General features: G+C 48.4%; 1 protein-coding gene across 1 annotated transcript in view; it reads right to left on the bottom strand.

Moving 5' to 3' along the window:
- Positions 1–1,094: 1,094 nt before the first annotated feature.
- Positions 1,095–27,470, bottom strand: part of TGM3 (transglutaminase 3) — a 40,855-nt gene continuing 14,479 nt past the window's right edge. The window contains exons 6-13 of the mRNA XM_045195038.3: positions 24,770–24,947; positions 24,522–24,657; positions 14,355–14,458; positions 12,558–12,803; positions 8,708–9,016; positions 6,043–6,200; positions 2,099–2,232; positions 1,095–1,705 (exon numbers count right to left, since the gene is read on the bottom strand). Coding sequence (XP_045050973.1) covers positions 1,558–1,705; positions 2,099–2,232; positions 6,043–6,200; positions 8,708–9,016; positions 12,558–12,803; positions 14,355–14,458; positions 24,522–24,657; positions 24,770–24,947 — 1,413 coding nt within the window. The 3' untranslated portion in view covers positions 1,095–1,557. The remainder of the gene's footprint in view (positions 1,706–2,098; positions 2,233–6,042; positions 6,201–8,707; positions 9,017–12,557; positions 12,804–14,354; positions 14,459–24,521; positions 24,658–24,769; positions 24,948–27,470) is intronic.

Here is a 27,470-nt window from a genome sequence, read left to right as displayed (position 1 = left end):
GGCCAGAGCAGCTTGAGACACAGGAGGAAGAGGAGGAGGAGAAGGGGCCGCTGGGGCAGCCTGCTCACCCATTGTTTGGGGAGGCAAGGAGGTATGAGCTTCCCAAGGCCAGTGCATCCCATGAAAGGGAACTGGGCTTAAGCATCGTGAAGGCACCACAACTTCCAGTGCAGTGAGAGGTAATGGGGTGAACCTCTGGGGGCTGACGCCGAGGGGTGTTGCCCACATGAGGGAACATGGGGTGCAGAGAGCCTGCATTTACACAGCGGCCACACAGAGGGCATCGGTGGCCATGCTGCATGAGATACAGACCTTTGTCATTCTCTCTAATTCCCCCTTTCCCTGCTCCTACTCTGAAGGATCAGCCAGCACGTGGGAAGAGGGGAAGGAAGCTGAGGACCGGACATTGCCTCCTCTGCCCGCCTGAGCCAGGCCCCAACAGAGCATGGGGCAGAAGCTTTGAGGGGGACGTGAGGTGGTCCCTCACATTCAGGAAGTGAGGTACGATTGCCAAAATGGGATTCGTCAGCACAAGCGACAGAAAAGCTATGGGATCTGCTTGGGATTACCTCAAGGGGCAAAGGTGGAGGAACCATCAGAGCATGTGTGAAGGCAGAGAAGGTTCCGGTTGAGTTAGCCCTGCTGAGGCCACCGAGAGCGGCACACTCTGTCCCGGCTGCAGGAGGCAGAGTGTGGTGTGAGGAGGAAAGAGCCCGCATGAGCAGAGGCCAGGCCACTACAGGCACCTGGCCTGCTGAAGAGTTCCCGTGAAGACTCTTAAGTCCCTTCTCACTGTGACCCCTGTAAAGGGCCCTGAAAGAAGGTGCTCAGCCACACAGAGAGCTCTGGAAGCCTGCGTGACAAGGTGCTCCCTCCCAAGGCGGCCGAATAATGGCTTAATGGACATCATTTTAGAATGCTTTCCTAAACTGACTTCAACCATCTCCCCAGTTTTGCATCTGGAGCCGCACAGAACAAGCCCACTCCCTTTGAACACTGGGACATGGAGAGCAAGTCTTCCTGGGGACCCGGTCCCAGCCCCTCTCTCCTCCACCACCTTCGGCGAAGCAGCAGTCTCGTAGCGCCAGTGCTGTGTGATCATGCTCTTTTTAACTTTATTTTGAATGCAAGGATGAGAGTGCCATGACAGATGGCTAATCCTCCCTCTACTGTGGCCTGAGGGAGGAGCAAGAATGTCCCAACTGCAGGCTAGGGATCAGCAAACAGTCCAGACCGTCTTCTTCCCCGTGCCCACTCAGAGAGTCGCTGGGTCAGGTGCCACTCATCCCACCGCACTGATGGATGCAAGGGCTGGGCAGGGCCATGGGGTTCACGAAGCAGGCAGCCACAGGGAGACACAGCCAGGGAACATGCAAAAGTAATCAAGTCTCAGGCCAGAGTGGAGCCAGCCCAGCGTGGGAGTGAGGGACAGGGTGTGCTGGAGGCTGGGCCTCCCCGTCCAGGCAGCTTTGGGGGATGGAGTGGGTTTCCCAGGCTGGACAGGTGAGCCCTGCTTGCTTCGTGGTACCCAAGTTTTTATGGGGCCACCCGGGCCCTTCACTCTGCCACATCGATGGACAGCATGGCCTTGATCGCAGGGAACTTGTTGCAGGAGAAGTCAGCGAGCAGCTGCTTGGTGCCACTTCGGGTGGGCAGGATCTCAAATCGTACCCGGGACCTCTCCTTGGGGCGCAGGGTTGGCACACTGGTGGGGAATGGCAAAAATCGGTGTTGATGGTGAGATTCACAGACCTCAGGCTGGACAGGTGTCTGTGGCCTCAAGTCCTGCTTTGGACAAGGTCACTGCTTCTTTAGCTCCCTCCAGATGCTGCCTTTGGGTCCCCAGGCCCCTCCAGCCCTGTGACCCATCAGCAAGGGTGTGGGGGACTCCTGATCTCCCAAATATGCTAAACCTTGAGGACCAGCTCCAAGCTCTGGTGACTCACACTTCCCAGGAGTTCAAATCAAATGCAAATGTGTTTGCCTATGGGCAGAATCTCCAGTTTTAACACTAGAGAAGCTCTGTCTGCCCTGCTCCTGGAGGTCTCCCTATCCCCCTCCTGCCACCCCACATGGGCCCCTCAGGCTTGGAACTCACTCGATCTTGAGGTTGCCCAGCAGCAGGCCGCTCCCCTCCACCATCAGCACGCAGTTCTTCACCGGCTCATCCAGTGGGTTGGAGAAGAGCATCTGCACGTTCACAGGCTTCCGTACATGGGCCTGGTCCAGCAACTATGGGGAGAGAGGTGGGTGCAGTCAGGGCTTGGCTGCTCATCTTACCTACCACTCAGTGAGAGCTGAGTGGGCAACTTGGTGATGGGGAAGATGTCACTGGGGACGAAGGTAGGGAGGACTGTCTGTTTAGTCCTCCAAAGTGCCAGCGACATATCCATGCAGGGGGTTCCTAGGACATTGCTATGATCCCCATGCTACAGACAGGACACCCTGACTTAGGCAGAGAGGGCTTTAACTTCTCTGCCAAGTTCAAAGGTCCCCTTTCCAGTTCATCCTGGGAAGGGCAGGCACTTCTTCCCAGGACAGCCTGGTTCCACTGCGGGCTGCTCTGAGGGTTGGGAAAGCTTTCATTCTGAACTTAATAACAATACTTTTCTTGAATCTCCACGCACTGGTTCTGTTTCCCTTCCAGCCTGGAAGCCCTCTCCCTGGGAGCCTTCAGCCTTCTCGGGTCCACTCCTCTACACAGCACACCGTGTTGGGCCCCGACCTCAATCCAGGCCATTTTCCTCTGATGATACCCAGTCTAGTGATGTCCTTGTAAGCTTCTGGAGCCCAGAATTTCCCTACACATCACGCTGTGGTCTAGACAGGGCTCCAACATTGCACTGTTTTTGGTCAGGGACCAGAGAAACCTAGGTTTCCAGTCTGGAAAGCAACCGGGATGACGTGTTCACCCCCAAAGATGAAAGCTTGTGGTTCTGCCAAGAAGCAGACACAACTGGGTTTCAACATCCTCATCGGATAAGTAGACTAGTCATTCCTTCCTGCCTTCCTCCCCGGGCTAGGAGGGAGCCGATGAGACCATGGGTGGGAAGAGAGCATTTTGGAAATAGAAAATGAAATTGTATGGCTGGTGGATTTCTTCTTTTCTTCTTGAGGATCACAACAGGGGCCTGCTTTTGTGTTTGGTTTTTCTTTTTCTTGCCACTAATCCTTATAGCAACCATTGTATGGTAATGAAGCTCCAGTCCGGGCAGATTGAATAGCCAGGGCCTCCCTGGCACCAGAGCCTTCGCTCACTAGGCCCTGCCATGCCTACCAATATTTTGCACATAATGGAAACATTTTGGAGACCACAATCTATACCACAATTTCTCCCATGGAACTCCTTTACGAGTATGACACTCTATGAGGGGTGAAGCATACTCTATGCCGTTGGGCTATGACAAGGCTACATAAACGGTGCCACGCTTTTTGCATTGACATTCAACTTGGGATCTCCATGTGTTTGTTTTGCTTCTCTATTGCTGTTTAGCACTCTGTCCTATTGAACCAAATCCATACACGCACCCAAGGAGACACACCAGAAACCCGTGTCTGATTGTCAGCGGTTTGTGGGTCAATGTTGGAACAATATTCAGATTTCAGGGTCTGATTCTATAGTGTGGGGTCCTCAGTGCTAACTGCCAATAGCAGCAGGTAAGACGATGGAGTTTTACCCAAATTAGTATCTTTTCATACAGGTCACTCTCATGAGGTTAAAACTCTGCACCTTGCTCTGCATGCACTATGCGTTGATTCATTCAACTGAGACAACACGGTGTGGATTCTATGAAGGCCAAAGCAGAGGAAAGAATGTATTGGGAGGAAATTCACACAAAGACACCCCAAAGAAGAAAGAGCAGATGCCTTTTAACACGATTCAGCAAGAAAGTTCTTGGTAGCACATTTCCAGCCTGTGTGTATTCTGATTTCCTTTCTAAAGATTTTATTGTCTCTTTAAAGACAAAGCAGACTTGCTATGGAAATCCCAAAGATGGAGCGCAAAAGTGTTGAATAAAAGATAATGCTATAAGAAAGGCTGAGGGTATTGAATAAGGGAATATATTGGGGAGAAACCTAACTTCATTTAAACACTGATTGTTTTAACGCAGAGTGTTTCCATAACTAAACTGGCTGCTACCCAGACTCCTTTCCCAGCCTCAGGAGTAGGAATCAGCATTCCTCTGTCCATCACATCTATAGGGATGCTGGGAAGCAGGAGAGGCCTTAACACGCAGGGGACAGGTATGGACTGACAATGCAAACTGTGTGGGTGGCGAAGAATGCCAGCCAGGAGCCAAGCGTCTCTGTTGCAGTGGGCAGGGGTGTTTCTGGCTTACAAATACTGATTATCTTCCCTCAGACATCGTACCAGGGGAGACAGTGGTGGGCCCGGAAGAGTAGGAGACTGCCACCAAGCAACTGAGCAAATAAAGGGATCACTGCACCTAGGACAAATGCTGTGAAGTAAGAGGGCACAGGCTCTGAGGGTGTTTAATGGGGGACAGGCCTAATTTAGGGAGGGGTGGGATGTCAGGAAAGTCTTCCCTGAGGAAAGGGTACCCTGCAAGGGAAGTATTTCATTCCCCCCGTGACAGAGTTGGAGCAACTGAGACGCAGAGATTAAGGGACTTACTCAGGGTCAGTGCTGATAAACCGTGGGGTCTGGATAAAAGATTGCAGGCCCAACGTCTGAACGACTGCCCTGCTCTGCTGTCCCCTAACCTGGCCGTCCAGTCACTGGTTCCCCAGTGCCTGAGGTGGGGGACCACACCCTCATTCTGAAGTGCAGATCAGATCAGCCAGGACAAGGAAAGGGCTCGATTGCAGGCTAGCTCATGGGAGTGGGAGTCTTGGGTCCTCTGACTCTTTCTGAGGTTAGGAACCCCTGCAGCTAGGGCGTGGCCTAGGGAGGGGTGGGACCAGGGCCTCCACAGTCATCCAGCTCCATCAGAAATCTGGGGCTCGGGAGACCGAGGGCATTGTGATAGAAGAGAAAAAGGCACTGTCTAGACAGGTGAGGCAGACGCGGACACAGAAGATGCCTGATCCATGAGGCTCTCTATGGGACTCATTGGAAGACCCATCTCCTCTGCCTGTCCTTGCCTGCCAACCTCTACCCTCAGCTTTGTGCTGTCTGGCTCTGGTGGCCTCCAGCCTGGGCTAGAGGGCAAGTAGGACCCAGGGGCTGGAGGAAGAGAGACAGGCTTGGAGTCAGCACTAGTATTTTTGGCCCTGGCTCCGAGGAAGGGACGGAGTGGCCCTAGGCACCTCCCACAGCCCTGCAAGCCCCCACAGCCTGGGCTCGTGGGAGTGAGCCTGGGAGCAGAGCCAGAGGCAGAGACAGAGGCAGCCGCACTGTCAACCGCTGTGAAGGTGCTGCTGCTGGCTGCAGATGGGCCTGGATGCTTGGAAAAGGGCCCTGGGCTGGGCCTCCTAGGGCCTGAGGTCTAGCCCTGGCTCTGGTAGTAACTGGCTCTTCCCTTCTCCTCTGGCTTAGATTTAGTCCTGTGTGAGATGGCCGAATGTGAGCACACGAGATTAGGCTTCTAAGAGTCCACTATTCTGTAGCTCTGCGGTCTAGAGAGTAGAGAGATGTACAGGAGTTGTGCCCATTTCTGATCTGCTCCACAAATGTGTCTGGGCACTGGGCCGTGGGCTCCCTTTAAGCAGGACCCTCCCCCCTGTGCCCCTCTGTGATCTCTGAGCCTGGCCTGGCCCAGAACACAGCAGATGTTCAGAGCTGAGTGGGTGTGTGAGTGAGCTGAAGAGTCCCGCCAGCCGCTCCTCAGCTGGTACCCCCAGTGGGTCTAGAACTGGAACCAAAGAAGCCACGGGGCAATGTGCCCGCTTATCTCACCAGTCAGGGAGCGAGGATGTTAGTCTGAGCGAGATCTCTTTGATGCATCTGGCAGAGGCTGGACCCAAGCTGGGCCCTATCCTCTGTCCCTCCCAGCAGGGAAGGACCTTCCTTGTGGTCTGCAAGGGTCTGGGCTCGTGGGGGTTGGCTGGCTGGGGAGGCCCCTTTCCCCACCCCTTTACCTCCAGGGTCAGGGTGGGGTTGTCCAGGATGATGTCCCTCTCCACCACCACCTCAGCCTCATCGGGGGCCTGGCACACGGCCGTGGTCCGGATCATGTTGTCTGCCTTCAGGTATTTCTCATACTGAGCGTATGTGATCTTCACGGGGTGCTGTGTTTCTGGAAGGAGAAGCCAGGGCAGCCTAGTGAGAGGGAGTGGGGTTGGCTTTGGAAACCTTCAGAGCTGATGCCAAGCTGAGTCAGTGTGAGCTGGCCAGGAATATCTGTAGCCCAAGGCTTGACAGAGCCTGCCCTGGGCCAGGCCCTGGAGGAAACACCCCACCCTGTCCCATGCAGACTTCAGGGACCAGGCAGGGACCAAGGAGAGACCAGGACTCTGGCTGGCTGGGCAGATTCTTAGGAAGATGGGCTCGGAGGGGCTGAAGCCTCCTCCACATCCAGAAAATGTCGGAGGGCGAGCTCCTTCTAAGGGTCAGGGGAGGACCACGAAGGTTAACTCACTGTCTAGTGATGACAACAATGAGGACACCAACACAACAGTACCTGGGGAGGGAAGCCAGGGATTGGCAAAATGGGTGCTCCGGCTCCTCCCAGGTCATAAGAGTGTGGGATTCCATTGCAACAGCATCCGAACCGCCTCCCCACCTCTGGTCTCTCTTGCTTCCAAGTCATCCACACACATCAGTCAGACAAGGCTTTAAAAGAACTCCCCTGCTCCCCCTCATGCCACTCCTCTTCCACGTCACCTCAAAAATCCTCCACGGCTCCTCACTGAATGAAGTTCAGAGCCCCCCGATCTGGCCCGACAGCACTGAGCCTAACTCACTTCTCCCATAAAAGAACCTCTGCGTTCCGACAAAACAGGCCATTGTCACCTCCCTGCCAAGGAGGTGATGGAAATGCTTCCCTCAGCTTTTCTCCATTTGCCTGACTCCTCCCCAAGCTTCAGGGCTCTCTCTGGCACCACAGGGCACAGGTACCTCTCCCTCCTCTGCACTCCAGGGTACCCCCACCTCTCCCTCAGGTGGTCTTGCTGGGGGCCTGGGGGTGTCCTGACACCCACCGTGTCATATAACCTCTGAGGTAAGATTGTGAGGAAGAAGCTGCCCTGCCTTTACCACTAAGGGAATTTGCCCAGTCTGCCCCTCGTGTGGAGCCGACAGGCCCTTGCCCCGACCGGTCCAGCCCTCTCAGAACCCAACACTGAGGCTCCCTTCTGGATGGGAGGGGCGCTAACAGCATCACCCAGAAAGCAGCTGACAGCGGCAGGCCTCCAAGACCCCTTCATCTACCTCCTCCCCCTTCCCATTTCACTCCGCTTCCTCTCGCAGAAGTTTGTACTTTGGGGAACCATTTCCCTCACGTGAATGATTTTTGGCCTACAAAAATAGCTCTTCCCTTGAGCTCTGAAGGTAAACAACAGCCAGGCAGCTGCTTCTGGTACAGGAAGATTCCTGCTAAAATTCTGTGAGAAGTCAGGTTGCTAGGGGAATGCCGCCCTCTGGTAGGTGTAACACGTGTCGGATTCTCTGCAGACAGAATTCTTTCAAGATGGGCTGTGTAATTAATCAGTTTTTATTAGTTCCTTCTGTGGAGTAAATCGCCACCCCACCCTTGTTAATCTGCTTGAGAAGTTCCAGCTCTTCGTGACAGCTTGAGGGATTTTGCCAATGTGGGCACACCTGCATTCTAATCCTTCCACGGAACTAGGCTTTCTCTGCTCCATCTGCTCCCTTGCTGTCTGTGCTACCCAGGAGCAAGGAGACACTGCAATATGCCTCGTGGTATATCGCAGCCCTTCTCAGGTCAAACCTGAAAAGTGATTCGTTGTGGGGTGGGGTGCGAGTGGCATGAGGAGGTGTGTGTGGCAGCTACACATCCTAGAAAATGAGGTTAGCGTTGAATTTAGCAGCAGGAAACCTAGGCCCAAGACCCTGGCATTGCCGCTTCCTAGCTACGACAATTTCTTAAGCGACTCACAATCTCTCCAAGCATCAGATTTGGCCTCCGTAAAACAGGGATGCTGGAATCTATCTTTAGAAGGTCCATGAGGTAGTACGTAAAGAAGTACTCTGCACGCCGTGGGCAGTGGCCTATACCCATCAGGCAGCGATTGGCAGCCTGTTTTCATCTCGTGGCACACAGAACCTAATTACAAAAAATTTTGCAGCACACCAAAAAATATATAGTATTTTTTTGCCAATCTGACCAAAAAAATAGGTATAATTTTGGTTCATTCACATCAGACAGCTATTGTTGTGTTGGTGGTTGTCATTTTTAAAAATTTGGCAATAAGGAAAAAGCGGTCAGTGTCCTTGACTAAATAGTAAGGTATTGCACATTTTAAAAATTCTTGCAGCACACCAGTTGTGCCGCACTGGTGAAAATTGCTGCTGTAAGGGACACTGTGGTATGTCCATTAGTTGCTCAAGGCTCCCTCCTTCCTCTCCCAGGGCGTGAAAGAATTTGGGTTGGCAACACCCTAACTTGCACTGTTCACCGTGACAGTAATTTCTAAAACCTCAAAATCCAAGGCTTAACCACAGAGGTCACGTGCTGCTCCTTCCTTAGACAGTTGCATCCGTCCCAGTAGGAAGTCTCCAACCCCAGCAGAACATCAGTGACCTTGGATGCACGGTGTCTCAACAACCTATAGGATGAGTTACCTTCTTCAGGGTCCAGAGACACTGTGATGGAGTCCTTCCACACCTCGTGGACAAGTGTGCCGTTGTACACGATGGTCCAGGCCGTCATGTTCACCGTCACCGTCTTCATGTCACTTGTCAGATTTTTGAGCATCAGGACCAGGTTGACTTCTTTGCCCACTGCCAGGATGCCAGCAACCTTGAACCTCCCAGAGATGCTGGGCTCCCGTTCCTCTCTTTCGGCCTCTGTTGCAGACGTTGCGCCAAATGTTCTGTTGGGTTTAAGTTTCCCCAGTGCCTTGTCAAATATTTCTCTTTCCTGGCTGGAACCTGTGGGGAGGGGGAGACAGAATCATCTCAGGAATGCAGTGGCAACCTGGACAAAGGACAGGGCCTGCCTGGAAAGATGGCCTGGGACTAATGCTGGCTCCGTTGCTATGCAAAGATTCCGATCCAAGCAAATGGTTGGCCTCTCCTCGTCTCCATTTCATCCTCCTTAATATGAGGCTCACAGACCAGCTGGTCTATGGTGCTTTTCCCATCAGCCTGAATTTCCAGGGAGCTGTAGGCAAAGCTCTGTCAGCGACTGTGTAAAATTACTGTATGACCTGGTATTTTGCTTAGGTCAATTAAGTTAGATTTCTTTCTTTTTCTATTTTCTTTTTTCTGATAGAAATTCTCTTGTAAGACTTAAAGAACAAACAGATAATTTAAACATAAATAAAAGCTGAACTGAAAAGGTTAGAATGAGTTCATGAATTTAAAAAAGTTGTGATTTAGAATGGACTTCATTAAATTTCTTTTCAAATCACTAATCCATGTTATTCTGCTTTGTCTCTAAAGGTGCTTTAAGAGGTGAAGAGTAGCACTTTTGTCCCTGCCAGCTGACAAGAACTTCCCGTGGTTGGCATAGTTACGAGTTATAACTAGTTCAAACTGCTGAGAGACTTCAGGTTTCAAAAACACAAACGACAGGTTTTCTGACCCTGAGTCCGATTGTGGGTCCTGCTCAGTGTGATGGTGCGGACGGCCCCCGGAGAATGGCTACGCTGTACATTAAAGACCATGGCTGCTGGACACTAATAGCTGAGCAACCACCTCTGAGTGTCTCAGCCAGTGTTGACCACTTAGTTCACCTCAGGTTCTCTGCCTTGACCTAGAGATAGACCCACTAGTAGTGAGAAGGTGTTGACCTTCCAGGAACATGGACCGCGAATAGAGGTGCACAAAGAATTACCATGTTTAGCCTGGGCTGGTGTGGCTCAGTGGATTGAGTGCTGGCCTGAGAACCAAAGGGTTGCCAGTTTAATTCCCAGTCAGGGCACATGCCTGAGTTGCTGGCCAGGTCCCCATTTAGGGGTGTGTGTGAGAGGCAACAACACATTGATGTTTTTCTGCCTCTCTCCCTCCCTTCTCCTCTTTCTAAAAATAAATAAATAAAATCTTTTTTTTAAGTAGAATTTCCATGTTTATACCTATAGACCATATTTTTGGCCCCCACCTTCCCCAACAAACCTGTGAAATTTTTAAGACACCAGATGACTTATTATAAGCACTTTATAACTTAATGAGTTCTTGCCCATAAGTTATGTGTAACAACTGGGTGAGACATCAGAGGCCAACCCATCAAAGCCCACCATGTTAGAATTAAGGCCCTAAGAGGGAAAGCGACTGGCCCAAGCCATAGTCTAACTTGGGGATTAGAGACAGAGAGGGGGCCAGTCCTCAGGACCCATAGTCCAGGGTTCCTCTCGAGCATCCTACTGAAAAGGAGGCAGGCAGCCAGATTACCCAAGCTGATAGTTCCTGGTGGGCTAGGTTCCTTCTGTGCCTTCCCACTGCTTAGCCAAGCTGTAAGTCCACACCCAGAGCTGATGTCTGCACAGGGAACGGGGCCTTCTGTGCCCAGGACCTCGGAGCAGGCATGTTTGTACAATGAGACTCAGAACCTAGATGCCTATATAGGTCACCTGCTGGGCTTACTCAAGACTAAGCTTCCTGCTACTGTTTTCTCCCTTGGTATTGCTATTGCACAAATGCTTAGCAAGTCATTTTATGAGCTTTTCCTCCTCGGGGCCCTCAGAGACAAACTGGCATCATTAGGTAAGGAGAACTGGGCAACAGCAGGCAGGACGATGAACCCTGCTGTCACAAAGGGGCTGGGGCGTTGCCAGGAATCCTGCAGGTATTCCCCCAACCTAGATACAACCTGGCCCCATTCCATTGCTTAGGAGGCTTGACTGGGACAGCCAGAGCTCACAAGACGTGACAGTGAGATAAGGCACCCCACCGAATTATGTACCCATGTGAGTGAGTAGTGCACTTCAAAAGTCATTATTCCAATGAGGCTGCAGATGTTTAAGTTGTAAAAGTCACCACTATTTATTAAGTCCTCACTCTGCCAGGCACTCCACTTGGTGCTTTGTGGGCACCAGCTCATTTATACTGAAGACAGGCATCACTACTCTCACTCCACAAGAGAGGAGAGGAAGGATCATGGACCCTAATAATCCTGAGCAGTTCTAAGTGATAGGGCTGGGGTTCACTTCCTGCCCTGGCTGATATGTTCTCTGGCCTCTACACTTGTTTCGACACCATGATATTGCTGAAAATGTTCATCCTACATCTCCCTTCCCTCGGCCTGTGAGTTCTGCAAGAGCAGGCGCCCCATCTGGTTGATCTTCATTGCCTCCCTAGAGCTGAGAACAGAGCAGGCACTTGGGGAGGTCTCAGTCAGTCTGTGTTTATTAACTGAGAGAAGAGCCATCTGACACCAACAGAGGGAATAGCCAGCAGAGACAGATGGGGCCAAACTGAGGCCACCAATCTCATTGCCCTAGACTCGTGCCTCAAAATGCCCAGAGGGGTCATCCACTTGAACTTGAAGTCAGACCCTGTCTCCTGGGCTCAGCTTTCCTCTTATCTAAACTGAAGCCATCACAACAGCCAGCAGTTGCAGAGTTTGAAGGTTTACTTTGGGATGTACCATGGGCACCTTTACAAGAGCACCTTTCTTGACCCTCAGAGCCAACTGTGAGGATCCATTGAAGCAACTATTTGAAAGCATTTTAGGGAGAGAACGATGTTGGCTCCATTAAGGAGTGGCTGTGGCCTGCTAGAGCAAGCATTAATTTACTCTTGGCTATTTCTAAAAATGAGCATCACTTTCAAATGTAGACCTTTTGGCCCTGCTGAAAATCCCCAAAGAGACAGGCTGTTGACTTCGACAGCAATTTCCAAAACAGAGAACAAATGTCATTTGAGTTAAAGGGGGTCTCCTAGCAACTAGTCTTCCCAGGGACTTTGTGGGGACGGCATGCCTATGGATGCTAAGATTTCAGGGACTCAGGCATTATCATGATGCAGTCCCCCCTCCTCCGACTTCTTAGGAGACCTCTGAAATGTACAGAGCACAGCCCCATGGCCTTGGGGTCTTTGTCCTTTTCTTTGTTCAGATCCTATTTCTTGCCTGTGTGTCTTGGAGTCTAGGGGAGTGGGCTGACTGGACAATCTCTCCTAAAGCCTTGGGGACCTCCCATGGGGGCCATGGCTCTCCCTGTGCTGTTCAGCCACGATGCTGTCACACTGTTTGTGCAATTGGCAAAGAGACACGGCTGGAGATGGGCTGGAACGAGAGCTGCCTGTGCCCTGTGGCAAATTTCTGCTGGCGCCAGTCTGCCCACGATGGTTCTGTCCCCACTGGGAACAGTCTGGGGAACTGGGTGTTCGGTGCCGGGGAGCAGTCCTACCTTTCAGGCCAAACTGGCTGAGAAAGTGGGAGGAGCATGTGGCATTTTGTCTTCCCCACCCTAAAAGCTGCCTTCCTGTCACCAAGCCCTGAGTGGCACAGCCCCACCAGTGCCCCTCCTACCTTCTGGGTACTTGTACTTCTCCGTGATGTCCACGCGTGAGTAGCTGCCTACCGCCTTCGTGCTGATGTACCGGCCAATGGTGTGAGTGTCTGAGGAATTCTGCTTCTCACTGTTACGGTTGGCATCGTAGATCCAGGTGATGCGATCGGCATTAACCTCCGCAAAGATGAAGGGCATGTCGAAGTCCAGGTGCACATCACCCTCTCGGATACCGCTAACTGAAGCGGGGCCACACTGGAACACCCCTAGTGGCCAGGATGCAGAGGTTGGATGCAAGCCAAAGCTAGGCCCATCTGCAACAGTCCACCCCAGGGCCTGCTCCTCTGGGGACCACCCAGAACCACCCAACTCCCCTGCTTCTACCCTGCCAAACTCCTTCAGCCCCGACAGCCTGTCTCCTTCATTTGGCACTCAGCACAGACCCTCCCAGGCCATCATTCTATTCTGCAATGGCACCCTGGTCAGACTCCACCAATCCTGCATTCTGTGGGTGCGTAATTCATTTTGACCCACTGTCCTCCGTCTTGCTGTCTTGCTCTCAGGGTTGCCTCTTTTCTACAATTGTAAATCATTCTTCCCAAATCTTCTCCCCTCCATTCCTGGAAGACTTCCCTGAATGCTCAGCTGACAGGGGTATCTTGCTCCTCTGAGCTCCCAATCCCAGACCATCACCTCCCTTCTCTAGCACTCAGCATACATAGCTCTGATTGATGATAGATAGATAGATAGATAGATAATAGATATCCTAGATAGAGAATAGATAGATGGGTGGGTGGATAGGCTGGTAGGTAGATAGGTAGATGGATAAGTAGGCAGGTAGATAGAGAATAAATAGATGAATATAAATTAGATATAGACATATAGTTTCGTTCATGATATGCCCACCTGGTAAAAAAGCAAGGTGCAGCAGAATCGAAAGAAGAGTGTTATCCCATTTGGGTTTACAAAACAAAGAAACAAAAAAAGATATACAACTTTGATGTGCTTAGAACAGCCACCTTCAACTGTTTTTTGTTTTTAAATCATGACCTCCTTAGGTCTTGGCACATACATGAGCCTGAAACAACAGTTTCACAGGACGATACTTACTATGTCCAGTGCCCCCTGCGATTTTCTCTTCCTTTCCTTCCTCCCACCCCTTCACAGGCCATCCTCTTTCATTTCTGACAATGACGGTCACACCCCATGAACTTGATTTTATGACCACTCATGGGTTGCAGGGAGGAGTTGAACAACAGTGGCCCAGAAACAATCTGGAGGGTTACTGCTCCCCCCTGCCACAACCCCCACACATCTAGTCACATTTGTTCCTTCCGGTAGAGAGGGGGCGGTTGGGGGACTTATTTTTCATTGTTAGGACCTTTGAGAGGGGCTTGAAAATCTTTTTGACCACATGCGCATATTACTTCTATAATTAACTATGTTTTAAGTTTGAAAGAAACAACTGAAAAGGAAGGTAACAGATAATCTTGTGCTAGGAGGGACAGACGGCCAGAGGCGGAGCAGGAAAATCACTGTTGGCAGGGGGACGGCTTCTTTCCCTTGTTGCCTGGCAGGTGCCAGGGCCTCTGTAGCTGTGATAGCAGCGCGTGGGCACAGGGAAGGCACTCAGTTAAATAGCAGGAGGGGAAATCTACTTTGAAAATATTTTGTTTTAATTCCATTTTGCCTTCCAGTGATAGGGAGGACTTGGGTGACTTCCCTGTGCCACTGTCCACTACTGTAAAGAAATGAGAGGCTGTGACTTAGGGCCAAAGTCAGAGAAGGGGATCCTCTGTGGGCCAGTAGGGTGTTACCTTGGCTCCGCTCCTGGGGGGTGGAGTCCAGAACCTGCCATCCATTGTAGGAGGAGCCCAGGTCATTCCGCACAAACCAGGCTTCATTCCAGACGTGGAAATTCCTGCAGACAGAACCAGAGACTGCAGAGCTTGCCCAAGGCCACACAGCAGGTGAATGGCAAAAACCACATCTCTGATCTGACTGTGCAGGGATCTGATACTCATCAAGTGAGTTCATCCTGGGCCAGCTGTTGTGGTAAGCCTTGGCAAGCATTGTATCACTTAAATTACCATAGCATGTAGTTTTTATGCCTGTTGCATAAAAGTGGAAACTGAGGCTCAGAGAAGTTAAGCAGCTAACAGTGACAGAATCAGTATGGACCAGGCATGCCTAATTCCAAAACCTGGGTCCTTGACCACAATGCTCTGCTGCCTTTCTGAGGAGCAGAAAAGACCTAGGTCCGAGCCAGTGAGCCAGCAGGTAAACCCACACAGTTTACTCTTGTGGATCTTGTCAGGGCACACCGTTACATTCTGTGCTGGCTGGAAATGAGTGGGGCAGCAGGGAGAGTGACACGTCTGGCTAGCAGCCACAAAGCCTTTGGGTTGAGATCTGGACTGAAGAATGACCAGTCCTGAAATGTTCTTCATCAATGGCACCCTAGTTGTTATGTCTCAGTCACTGGTCCCCTCCCTCAGCAGATATACCCAATTCGCCGAAGTCTTGTTCATTCTTGATTCTGCCCTCTGCTCTTCTCCAGTCCCCCAGCAATGACATTAGTATTGGCTTTGGCAGTCTGAGGTTCAACTAGAAGAAAATGTAAGTCTGATGTACATCCAAGTTCTATCCAACTTGAAAAAACACTTTTTTTAATGCTCACGTGGTGGAGAAGATAGTTTTAAGCAAAGAACCAACTTCGGAAACCATTAAGGAAAAGACTAATTCATTTGACTAAATAAAAATATTAAACTTGCATATACCAAACAAATAAGCAAATAAGCAAGCTCTGGTTCTGTTTCTAATATAGAGGAGTAAGTTCATAACAGACAGTCTCCTCTGCAGACAACAATTAACTGAAAAAATCCAAAAGACAACACTCTGAGAATGAACAAAGCAAGAAGACTTCGGAAGGGAGTCAAAACCTGCAGGAAGTGGAGAGCAGGGGCTGAGTTGTCCTTTTGGTGACTTTGCACTAAAGAGAGGCCACAAGTGGGGTAAAAGCAGGCAGTAAATACTCCGACAGACAGCCCACATCTTTCTGACCTGAAGAAACAGATCCTGGGCCAACCAAGTTCGCTAGAGAGTGAGGAGGACATCCTAGACAGGCAAGGATCAGAGAAAGGGAAACCCTAATTTGTATCTAAACTCTTCCCAAGCTTCTGGGTGACCTCTTGGCCATACACATATGAGGCCGACTACAAGCAGTCCAGCTGAAGACACAAGTGCCCCGAGACTTGAGTTGTGGCTCACCACAGGTGAGACAGAGTTTGCGGTTCGAGTCCACCCCAGGAAGACTGCTAAGACAACACATCAGAATCCAGGCATACCCAATGTCCGTGGTGCAAGCCCAAATTACTCAACACACAAAGAACTAGAAAAACATGACTTATGCTCAAGGGAAAGGACAATCAACAGTGACTGATCCTTATATAATCCCGATGTTGGGATTATCGGATAAGGACTTCAAAGCACCTATTATAAATATGCTCACGGAAATAAAGGAAAATATGTTCATAACGAATGAATAGAGGAATTCTTAGCAGAAAAATAGAAACTATTTTTTTAAAAGAATCAAATAGAAAATTTTAACTGGAAAAAATTAACATCCAAAATTAAATAATTCCATGGATGGGTTTATTAGCAGAATAGAGATGACAGAAGAAAGAGACAGTAAAGTTAAAGACAGATCACTAGAAATTATTCAGTCCAAAGAAGAGATAGAAAACAATTGAAAAAATCAATAAAGTGGGGAAAATACATGCAACATTATGGTAGACAGAGATTTACTATAATTAATATTATAAAGTGCTTACAAATGAGCTCTGGCTGGTGTGGCTCAGTGGGTTGAGTGCCAGCTTGTGAACCAAATGGTTGCCAGTTTGATTCCCAGTCAGGGCACATGCCTGGGTTGTGAGTCAGGTCACCACTTGGGAGCACATGAGAGTCAACCACGCATTGATGTTTCTCTCCCTCTCTTTCTCCCTCCCTTCCCCTCTCTCTAAAAGTAAATAAATAAAGTCATATAAAAAAGTAAAGTGCTTACAAATCAATGAGAAAAATACACAAAATAAAAGGTCAAACGTTCCAATAATGACCAATGAGCAGGCAATTTTCATAAGAAACATCAGTGATCACTGAAAATGTGGAATACTCAGTTAAAAGAAAATTGAAATGACACAGAGATACCATTACACCTATTAGACTTAGAAGGACAAAAGCATCGGATGACAAGCATCTATTCCGTGGGAAAACCGGCATGGTCATTCACCGCTGGTGGGCGTTTAAAGGGGTCTGACATCTGCGGAGGGCAATTTGGCAGTGAGTATGACAAATCTGTGAAAATCTGTAGGTGCAGTGAGCCAGTAATTCCACTTCTAAGAATTTCTCCTATTAAAAAACTCTCGTGAGTACACATGGATTGACACGGAGAGATGTTCACTGGAGCATTGTGGGTAATAGCAGAAACAATGGAGGAAAAGTTCTTCAAGAAGGGAATGATCGGGTAAACGGTGGCACAGCCATGCAACCGAATGTCCCGGAGCTGTCCAAACGAATGAGCAAAATCAGTCTAGCACTTACAGGGAAAGATGCCTAAAATACGTATAAGTTTATAAAAATGTACACAAATATGCTGCACCTATTTGGATTTAGAAAATGGTACATTAAAAAATCAGCCAAAGTTAGTCCCCAATAATTCTGTTATCTTAGATAACCACATTTAAAATTACAGTTTAGTGTATATGTTGTGTATATGGACAGATACTGGTGAACATTAAACTGTGTTTTCCATTATTTATTTTTGTAATGCTTTCAGTTCCTATAATAAGAGTTAATTATTACTTCCCTAACTATAAAATAAGTGAATATTTAAAAATGTGTATATTATAGAAACACTAATAGCTAATACAGTATTAGTGTTTCTACTAATACAGAAAGTTATTAATTGTTCTAATTGCCCTATATCCATTAACTCACTTAATCTGCACAATGCTCTTAGGAGAGAGGAATAATTATTAGCCTCGTTCGACAGTTCTGAAGACCGAGGCACAGAGTAGCTACGTGACTTGCTGCGGGTCTCCCAGACAGGAAATGGGGAGAGTGGGATTTGAATCCAGGCAGGAGGGCTGCAGGGTCCATACTTTTACCTACCACACTATGCTGCCTCTCTAAATTTTTGTTCACTCCTTTTTATTGAATTTATTAGTGTGACACTGGTTAACAAAATTATACAGGTTCAGGTGCCCCGTTCCACAACACATCATCTCTACCCTGCATTGTGTGTTTGCCACCCCAAGTCAGGTCTCCATCCATCACCATTTCCCCCCCGCATACCTTCCTCCACCCCCCACCCCCTTCCCCCAGCAATCACCACACTGCTGTCCATGTCCATGAGTTTTTTCTCCTTTTTCCTTTTTTGTTCAATCCCTTCATCCCCCAGCCCTCTAACCCCCATTTTGATTTATTAACATAGAAAGATGTAAAAATTCTAAGAGATAAAATAGACAGCTCAACTTGATTCTATTTGAGTAATTAAAACTGAACACACACACACACATCTCGTGTGTGTGAATATAAGCAGAACAAAACATCTAGAAGGATCTATCTCAAATGTTACTAGGATTTTTCTTTGGGTAGTTATGTTACTAATGTCTCTTCTTATTTGTTTATTTTTATTATTGTATCATCGGGAAAAGTTGTTTTCATTTTGCATGTTATGAGAGGCTTCCTGTGTGGCCCAGAGGATACGTGTGCACAGGGCGTTCTTCATTATACAGTTTTCAGAAGGAGTTGGAAGTGCTCCTTAAGCACTTAGCACGTGCAGTGTGACCCTGCTGCATCTTTCAGGGAAATGGGCACTAAAAAGTCAGCTCCAAAACAAGGCACAAAGGGAAAAGGCCATAAGAAGTGAACAAACAGATAATTAAAAATATTACTAACCAATGATATGAGTGGGAAGTAAGAATATCCTTATTCATGATCATAATGAATATTATAGGTTATAATAATTTTTCTGGAAGGCAACAGCCATAGATGTCAGAAGCCTTTAATATGCCCATTCTGAGTCTAATCACAGACATGCTCAGCACTTACATATGAGAATAGCAGCGTTCATAGCAGCGTTATTTCCAATAGCCAAAGTGCTGCAAACAGCCTAAGTGCCCATCAGTAAATGAGTGGATCAAAAAACTGCGGTACATTTACACAGTGGAATACTACACAGCAGAAAGAGTGAAGGAACTCCTACCCTTCCCGACAGCACGGATGGAACTGGGGAGTATTATGCTAAGTGAAACAAGCCAGGCAGTGAAAGAGAAATACTATATGATCTCACCTATAAGTGGAACCTAATCAACAAAACAAACAAGTGAGCAAATAGAACCAGAGACTTGGAAATAAAGCACAAACAGACAGTGACCAGAGGGGAGGAGGGGGAGGCTAATGGGGGAAGAAAGGGAAGGGTCAAGTTAAGGAACATGTATAAAGGACCCATGGACAAAGACAATGGGGGAATGATTGAGAGTGGAAGGTAGGGGGTGGGCAGGGCAGGGAAGAATAATGGGGGGGATGGGGCCAACTGTAATTGAACAACAATAAAAAAATTCTTACTTCTTAAATTAAAAAAAGAATGCTCACTACTGTTTTCTTTATAATAGGAAAAAAAGGAAATAGGTAAAATAGAGAATGGGAAATAGGTAACAGTAGGGAAGGTGGTATGGTTCAACCATTCAACAGAATATGATACATTTAAATATTATTTTTGAAGATTATTTAATGGCAGGGGGAACATACTCATAATATAATGTTTAGTCAAAAACATAATTTAAAACTGTGGCCCTGGCCAGGTAACTCAGCTGGTTGGAGCATCGTCTGGTACACAAAAAGGTTGCGGGTTCAATCCCCAGTTGGGGCTCATACAGGAGGCAACTGATCAATGTTTCTCTCTCAAATCAATGTTTCTCTCTCTCTCTCCCTTCCTCTCTCTCTTAAGATCAATGAAAGTATCCTTGGGTGAAGATTAAAAAATAATAATAATAATAAAGAATGAAAAAAGACTGTGAAGCGTTGGGTTTCCAACTGTGGGAAAAAGTAGGATGTATCTATCAATGCTTTGTCTTGTACCCATGCAGTATAGACCGTGTAATCCCAATTCCGTAAACAGCACATAGAGAAAAGATTGGGTAAAAAATTATCAAATATTAAAAGTATGTTAAAAATCAGCCTACAGAGGACTTATATATTCTGAAAGTTCCTATATTTGTGAAAAAAGTCATCATAAAAAGTGACCTCTAGGAAGACCCACAAAGTGCCATTTTGAATGGTCCTTTAAGGTCCATTAGAATTCACCCAGGATGGAGGGAGGAGGCAAGAGAGCGGTGAGAAAGCAGGAACAGCACCCAGTTTCACGTTCATTTTCTTCCTGGCAGAGAACCCTTGGGGAAGGGTGGGTTGGTAAAAGAATCGATAAGTAGCAGTTTTAGTACTTACTTGCAAGGTGGGAATTTGAGACACAGCAGATAACAAACACATCCTGGTTCCTCCCTCCTTCAGGAGCCAGCACTTTACTCCCACTTCTTGGGGATGTGTGTGCCTTTCAAAGGCCCCAGGGCGCCACCATAGAAATCCTGGTTTGTTTCTGTGTGGGTGACACTCCCAGACTTGGCCTCTGTTCCTCTCTTGAGGGGTTTTAGTATCAGAGGCTCAGGACAAGGACAGGTGGCAGGTGTCAAAACTACCCCAGGCACTCACTGAAAGATGCATTCCTGCCCCTTCTCTCTCCCTCCACCCAAGTCAATTCTAATGAAATCTTTGGAGTGTACAGACCAGTGTCCTTAGAGACAAAAACTTGGTTACACTCATCTTTGAACTTACAGGGTTAGAAGACCAGGTCTAGAAGGTGACCCCAAACCCCTACTCTTCCCACTGGTAGGCGCCTATTGGTCCTTCCAAACATAGCGGAGATTTTACTTTTCCACTCTTTTTTGGACATGCCTGGAAAATATCAATCATACCTCTGTGCTATCTATAAATCTTACAATAATTCAATTTTACTTTTTTACTACAAAATCGCCAATCTTCTCATGCAGCTATGAATTTTCTGGCGTGGTTCCTTGGTCTCACCGCTCTTGGTGCCCGGTGCCCAGTGCAGTGAGGAACCCGCACCCTGGTCCGGCACACAGTACACACTCAATCATGTTTTCTGAGTTGGATTACTTTGGGGCTGGGGCCGCTCTTGGAGCCTAGGTTTCCTTGCAACAGATCTGAGCGAGGTGCTCTAGGTACGTGGGGTATGGTTAGGTGTTAGTGGAAACTAGTGGCCATGGAGAGACTGCATTAGCAGCCAGGGGCTCGGGCTGATGGGAGGGGTGCCAGCTCTTCTCCAGAACTGGCCAGCTCCACCTCCCTGATGACAGGGCAGGGCAATCCCATGTGCCTTCCACCTCGGAGCTCTGTCAAGTCCACAGACAGAGGAATCGAGTCAAATAAATTAAGAAAACAAGTCCGAAATGTCCAGATAAAGATAACCTTGGCCAGACTGTTCCAAATCACTTGTTTTCTGAGCAGGCCCCAGAGAGCCCCTGTACAATGGTCCAGAAGGGAACTGTACACAAGAACATCCCAAACATAACTCCCTACAAAGCATCCATGCACTCCAGGAGTGAATACTGTAGAACCTGGTGCCTCTTAAGCCAATGGTTATAACAATAACCATTGTTATGAGCAGAATGGCTTAGAAGAATATCACTTAAAGAAGAATCTGAAAGAAATTGCTGAGATCCCCTGACCTAGCCCTTCAGTTTACAGATGGGAAGTGAAGGTACAGAAAAGTTTAGGAACTTATGTGGAGCCACACACTTTAATTTAGAGAGCCTACATATCTCCAGCTGCTTACCCTTACTTCTCTCCAGGCCTTTGTTTTCTCACTTATGAAGCAAGAAGTTCCCTCCCTAAGGTCCCTTCCAGTCCTAAAGTTCTTTGACTCGGTAGAGCCTTGTTGAAAGAGCCCTGTGCTCCGCTCCTAGCTTGGACCCTAATTCATGGTTTGAGTTTGGGCAAGTCATTTCTCTACACTGAGCCCCTGAGACAGGGTTTAGTCTTACAGAGAAGTGGCATTTGCTGCCCAACTATACTCTGAGAACCCAGCTTCTCCATCTGAATGGGCTGGACAGATGCAGCCTAACCAGAGACCCAGCTGGTGCCCCGTCAACCCTTCTGATGTCGGATTTCTCAGACATCAGCTGGGAGTAGTAATAAACGTACTGTCTGGAAAAAAAAGAAAAAATTAATATTGTGTGGCCTCTCTCTGGCACTCCAGAGTTTACAAAGGCACCTGGGTTCAAAGTCCAGCCTCACCACTTTCTAGGTGCATGTCCTTGGGTAACTGAGTTTCCTCAAGTGTAAAATGGGGATGGTCATTACAGTGCCCACCTCATCGTCTTTGAAGAGTAAATGTAAGCACCTAGAAAAGTACCTGGCACACAACAACTGCTCGATGAATTATTACTTACTGCTGTTACTCTTATTAATTACTTTCAGATGCGTAATCTCACTTGATTCTTATACTCGAATACTTTAGGAAAATCTGGACTAGTTTCTAAAAGCTTTCAACATTTGCAACATACAAAGACTCAGATGGAAGTTTTCCTGTCCGAACGCAAACTGTCCTTATAATAATAGGTTAGTAATTTCACTCCAGGCAGAAAATGGCTCATGGTTTAACACCCCCACCCTGGGTGGGATCCATGTAGAGGGGACAGGAGAGCTCCCTTGGGAGGGGCAGCTCTCATACAAAAAATGGGGTGAGCTGAAGTGACAGAGAATCAAAAGATGAAAGCTGGTAGAAACCTGAAGTGAACATCTAGTCTTAGGCCAACCAAGTTCACTGACGGAGAGACTTGGGACCAGAAAGGTAAGTGCTAGAGTGGGATGGTGGTGGGGTTGAAACCAGGACTCAGGACTCCCTGTCCTCAGACCATCCAGGGCTGGTTCCCCACCCACAGCCAGTAGGAAAAGGGGTGGGAGGAGCAGCAGCACCCCCTGCTTTCTGAGGAGGGTTCAGAAAAGGCTGGTGGGTCTTGGGAAGGGGAGGGGTGATGAGACTCCCAGCAAAAGTCAGAGCTTTTGGGCCTGATACCTTCCAATGAGGCAAAAAATAAATAAAAAGGAAGAAAGAAAAAGAAAAAAGACAGTAGAAACACCCTGGCATGTCTCCATGGGACCATACTTCCCCATGGTGATTGTATTTGGGGTGAATTGTGAAGCCAATGTGAGGCGGCATCATCCAACAGTGACCCAGAGATCTGGGTTCCAATTCCAAGTTCAGTTAAGAAGCCCCACCTTCCTGTTCCCAAGAAGCCTGTTTTGTGACTCCCTCCCCGAGTCGTCGCACTGTCTGAGTCACTCACCCGGTGCTCCACACACCATCCCCAATTGTTAATCAGCCTCTACGAACAGCTTCCCCACGCCCTGGTCCCTATCAGCCCCAGAAATGCTTTCTGGAGAGGGACTGCGTCTTAAGCTTTCTGGTTACTGCAGTTCCTAGTACGCAGGATAATCATGGAAGGATTATGCCAAAAGAGACCCCCTGGCCTGCCACCAAATATGTCACCTTCTTGGAGCAGTCATCTCCATTGGTGAAGGAAACCAGGGCCAGGAATGGCAATGCCCCAACAATCAGAACAGGTTGCAGTGGGATTTGGGGCAAAACGACAAAGAAAAACCCAAGAAGGAAAGATATCCATTTAAGAGGAGCTGGCGAACCCCCCCTTGCTGTAAGTAGCAATGCCATTGGAGAGGAAGCTGTGCGCGAGCAGATCCGGAGAGAACACCCTAAACATAAGCTCTGAATCCATGTGACCTTGGGGAGATTACATGAGCCGCACTCCCCTTCCGAGCCGCTTGTATTATGCACTTCTGTTGTTGGCTCAGGGCTGTTGTTTGTTTTAACATCGTTGCCCATTCATTTTCCTTTTCCTTTGACTATTCCATCACTCACACTAAGCATGCTTCAGACAATTTGGACGTACTTATTCTGGGGATAACAAGTAATAAAGAACATTTTATACAGACTACCTCAAAGCTGAACATGTGGAAATGATGGCCTCTGCTACCAGGTTACCTATCACACCTATGCACGTGATTGTGTGTGTGTGTTTCCTTTGAAATGGATGAAAACAATGGGTTACTGACATATGTGTGTTCTTTCTATATAGACACATAGGTATCTCTGTGAATGTACAGACAGAATTATTTTCAGTTGCCATCTGGTAATTGGCATGTGGTATAACCTTGAATAGCTGGAATACTATCTCATGTATATATACTGCTGTATGAAGTTACATATATATGCATGTAAGTTTTATGTAACTTGCAGCTCACATGGATTATACAGGATATATGCATATGTGTGTACAGATGCATGTGCACATGGTCTATTTATGGCTGGAAATATATATGCCCGTATACATGTAAAATTTCTTATTTTCAGTTGGAATCCAGAATAAATTCACTTTTTATTCTATCAGCCAAGGTAATAAAAAGTATATAAGCATAAGAAAAAATGGGTAGTTTTTTTTAAAAAGAAAGTCCGTAAGTTGTATGGATTGTCTGAAATGAGGTACGTGTATTACTGGAAAATCAACAGCTCCAATGTTTACCTTCTAAAGCGGCATGGGGTCTAAGGGACCCTCTCAATCAGGGCAGTTTTGCGAGCCCATGAGTCACATCTGCCATCACCCGGGGTATGAACGGGTGTCAGACCGTTCGTCCCGCTGGGAGGTAGGGCAAGCCGCCAGAGCCTGCAGAACCCGGGAGAGCCGTGCTGGGCTTTGCTAGCTGTGTGGCGAGCACTGTTGGTATGTTTATTCTCAACCACGAGTTGCATGTCGCTCACCTGCCAACTCCTGTTTGGAGCCGGGTCCCAGGGGCTGCTCAGATTTGGTGCTCGGAGAGGGTTAGACACTCACCATACACTGTCACTGCCTTTGTCCAGGGGGTTCCCCTTGGGGTCGTAGTACACGTCCACGCTGAGGTTTCTGTCTGTGTCGTGAGCCGAGTTGAAGTTCGTGACCACCCGGGAGGGAATCCCCAAACACCGCAGCACTGCAAGTGAAGGGCCAGTCTAAGGCCTCGAGTAGCAGTGGGGGCGGCACCTTGGAGCACCCCACTGCTGCCCACCTACACGGCAGAGGCATGTCAGTCACGCCCAGGGTACCTGTGTTGAGGGTTCCGGCGAAGACCCAGCACTGGCCATATCGGACTGGCCTGAAGCCAGATTTCTTCCAGTCCTTGAGGATCTCCACACTGCCGTTCCAGTTCCTGGGATCCCGGCCACCTACATAGTTGCCACTCCAATTCCCAACTACCACACCGTTGTCATCATTGCTATTGACCTGGGCAAGGAAAAGAAAACCTCAAATGAATCAGCCGAGAGTGACATGCAGACTTCCGGGGACAAGGTGGGGAGATGAGGAAGGAAGGAAGGAAGGAAGGAAGGAAGGAAGTCAAATGGATTTCCTGTGTCTTTCTAGGTGACTTGGGATGGTAATTGTAATAATGTTCTCCTAGGGGTATTGAGTAGTTTATGAATTTAAAAGTGCTTTGCTTACTGGGCCCTGGTTGATTGCCCCAACCCCTGTATCGATCATGGGTAGCAGGCTCACATGGAAACTGAGGCTCTGTGGCTTGTCAGTGGCAAAGTGAAGTCAGAAATCCAGCCTGCAGAGGATTCCTTTTAAATTTTTTTTCAGTCCTCACTCAAGGATATGTTTGTTGATCTCAGAAAGAGAGAGAGAGACAGGGGGCGGGGAGAGAGAAAGAGAGAGAGAAACATCAATGTGAGAGGGAAACACTGATCAGTTCCCGTATGCACCCTGACTGGGGATCGAACCTGAACCTAGGCATGTGCCCTGACCAGAAATCGAAGCCACAACCTTTTGGTGCATGAGACAATGCTCCAACGAAGTAAGCCACCCAGCCAGGGCCCTGAAGAGGATTTCTCGACATAAGTCGTGGGCTGTCTCATGAGCTATCGCTGATATCTATCTGACTTGGGGGTCCGAGTTTTAAAATCTCTTTTGGTGTACTGGTCTTCTAAAGGATCACTTTAGAATTTTAGCAACTAACTTCTTGGCAAGAATAAAGAAGGAATATTGCTTTTCATTCATTCATTCATTCATTCATTCAGTTTAAGGCATGACTCTCATACAAGTAACATAACCATGATACAGTGTGAAAAGAGCACAGGGCAGGGAATTGAGAGACCTGAGTTCCATTGTCTTCTAGAGACACATATTGAAATGGTTTTTAGTGAAGTGAGGTAACATCTGGGGTTTATCAAATAATCTGTGGATGGAGGGGGTGGTCAGAGATGAAACAAGACTGGTGCGGAGTGGGTAATTGCTGAAGCTGGTGATGAGGGCATAGGCACTCATTTTACTTTTCCCTTTGCTTTTGTGAAAGCCTGAACGTTTCCATAATACAAAGTTAAAAGAGAGAAAAAGGAAGAGAACCCCGAGTAGCCAGCCCAGCCTCGGCACGGTCAGTTCAGGGACTGTGGACAAGTTCATTCACCAGTCTGGGCCTTAGTTCTTCACCTTCCAACACAGAGAAAGTCGAAACAAGTGAGCTCTCAGGTGTTCCCAGCAGCCGAGTTTTCAGGGTTCATGACACTTTCACCAGCATTTATCCAAACCCTACGGTGAGGGCCAGACCAGGATCTGCCAGCCTGTGAGCCCTGCTCCCTGTCTCTGTGGGGATCTGCAAGAGGCAAGGCCCGTAAGAACAGGCAGTCCGGGAACAGAAGGATCCCTGCTGCGTACAGGCTCTCCCATTCTCCTGTGGCACCTCCGCGTGCTGGGTGAGCTCCGCATCCCACTCCAGGAGGGCCTGGGCAGCAATGGCAGGATCGGTTGGGCAAGACAGGGCCTCCTCCCAGGAGGAAGATTGGGTAGCCCAGCCACGGAAGTGGTAATCAGCAGGGTCATCTCTGGCTGAAAGCAGAGCATTTCAAAGACCCGCACAGGCCATAATTAGCTCATGGCTTAGCCCAGCCCAGCCGGGAGGCCTGGAGAGAGCAGCAGGGAGCTGTAGCTGAGGAAATTGGCACTGAGAAGTGGTTAGTCCCAAGGGTGAGAGTGAGTCAGCAGCTGCTGGAGCCTGCTGGCCTCTCCCACCCTCTTCTGGGCCAAGGATGCTCAGCTTCATTAGTCACCCTGAAGGCCAGCTCTCCTTAACTTTGGTTTTGGCTTTGAATCTATCCTTCTTGGGCCTCTTGGTTTTCAAGGTTCAGCCCAGGTACCACTTTCTCTCTGTACCTCCTCCCAGCCGCCCTGGTTCCCCCATATCTCCTCAGTACCTTCACATTCCCTGGGCCTCCCCACTCCTTTCCTGCAAGGTTCGGTTTAAGCCCTCTTTGATTACGCCCAGATATTTATCGTCCAGTGAGAAGGTTGTTCAAATTCCTAACCATATAATTAGCTTGTTAGCTTGGATATTCTCCAACTCAAAAGTAAAGAGGCTGGGACATGCCTAGTCCATTAAAAAAGCAGTTAAAGATACCTCTGGGGTAATTACTTAGTTTCAGAGGATTAAAGATCAAGAACTCTCTGACTTTTGGCTTTTTAATATGTAGCCCTTGAGTGGGTTGACCCCATATTTGGATGCTTTCTGTTGGAGGTGTTCTCTACACACTGAGTGCAGAGTGAGAGATTCCTCCAGGACCCAGTGTGTGTGTGTGCGTGCGTGCGCACACGTGTGTTTGGGGAAGGGGGACAAGTATCTCAGGTGGAGAGACTGGGCGAGTGAAAGGGCCTGGGTGGACAGTTCGAGGCCTTGTTCTGGTTTGACTCACATATGGGCTGTGTGCTGTGAGCAAGTCATTTCAGCTCCTGGGCTTCAGTTTCCCCCCGAAGATA

Source organism: Desmodus rotundus, chromosome 6 (genome assembly GCF_022682495.2).
Source record: "Desmodus rotundus isolate HL8 chromosome 6, HLdesRot8A.1, whole genome shotgun sequence".
NCBI lineage: Eukaryota > Metazoa > Chordata > Mammalia > Chiroptera > Phyllostomidae > Desmodus > Desmodus rotundus.
This window is presented reverse-complemented; position numbering and strand designations above follow the sequence as displayed.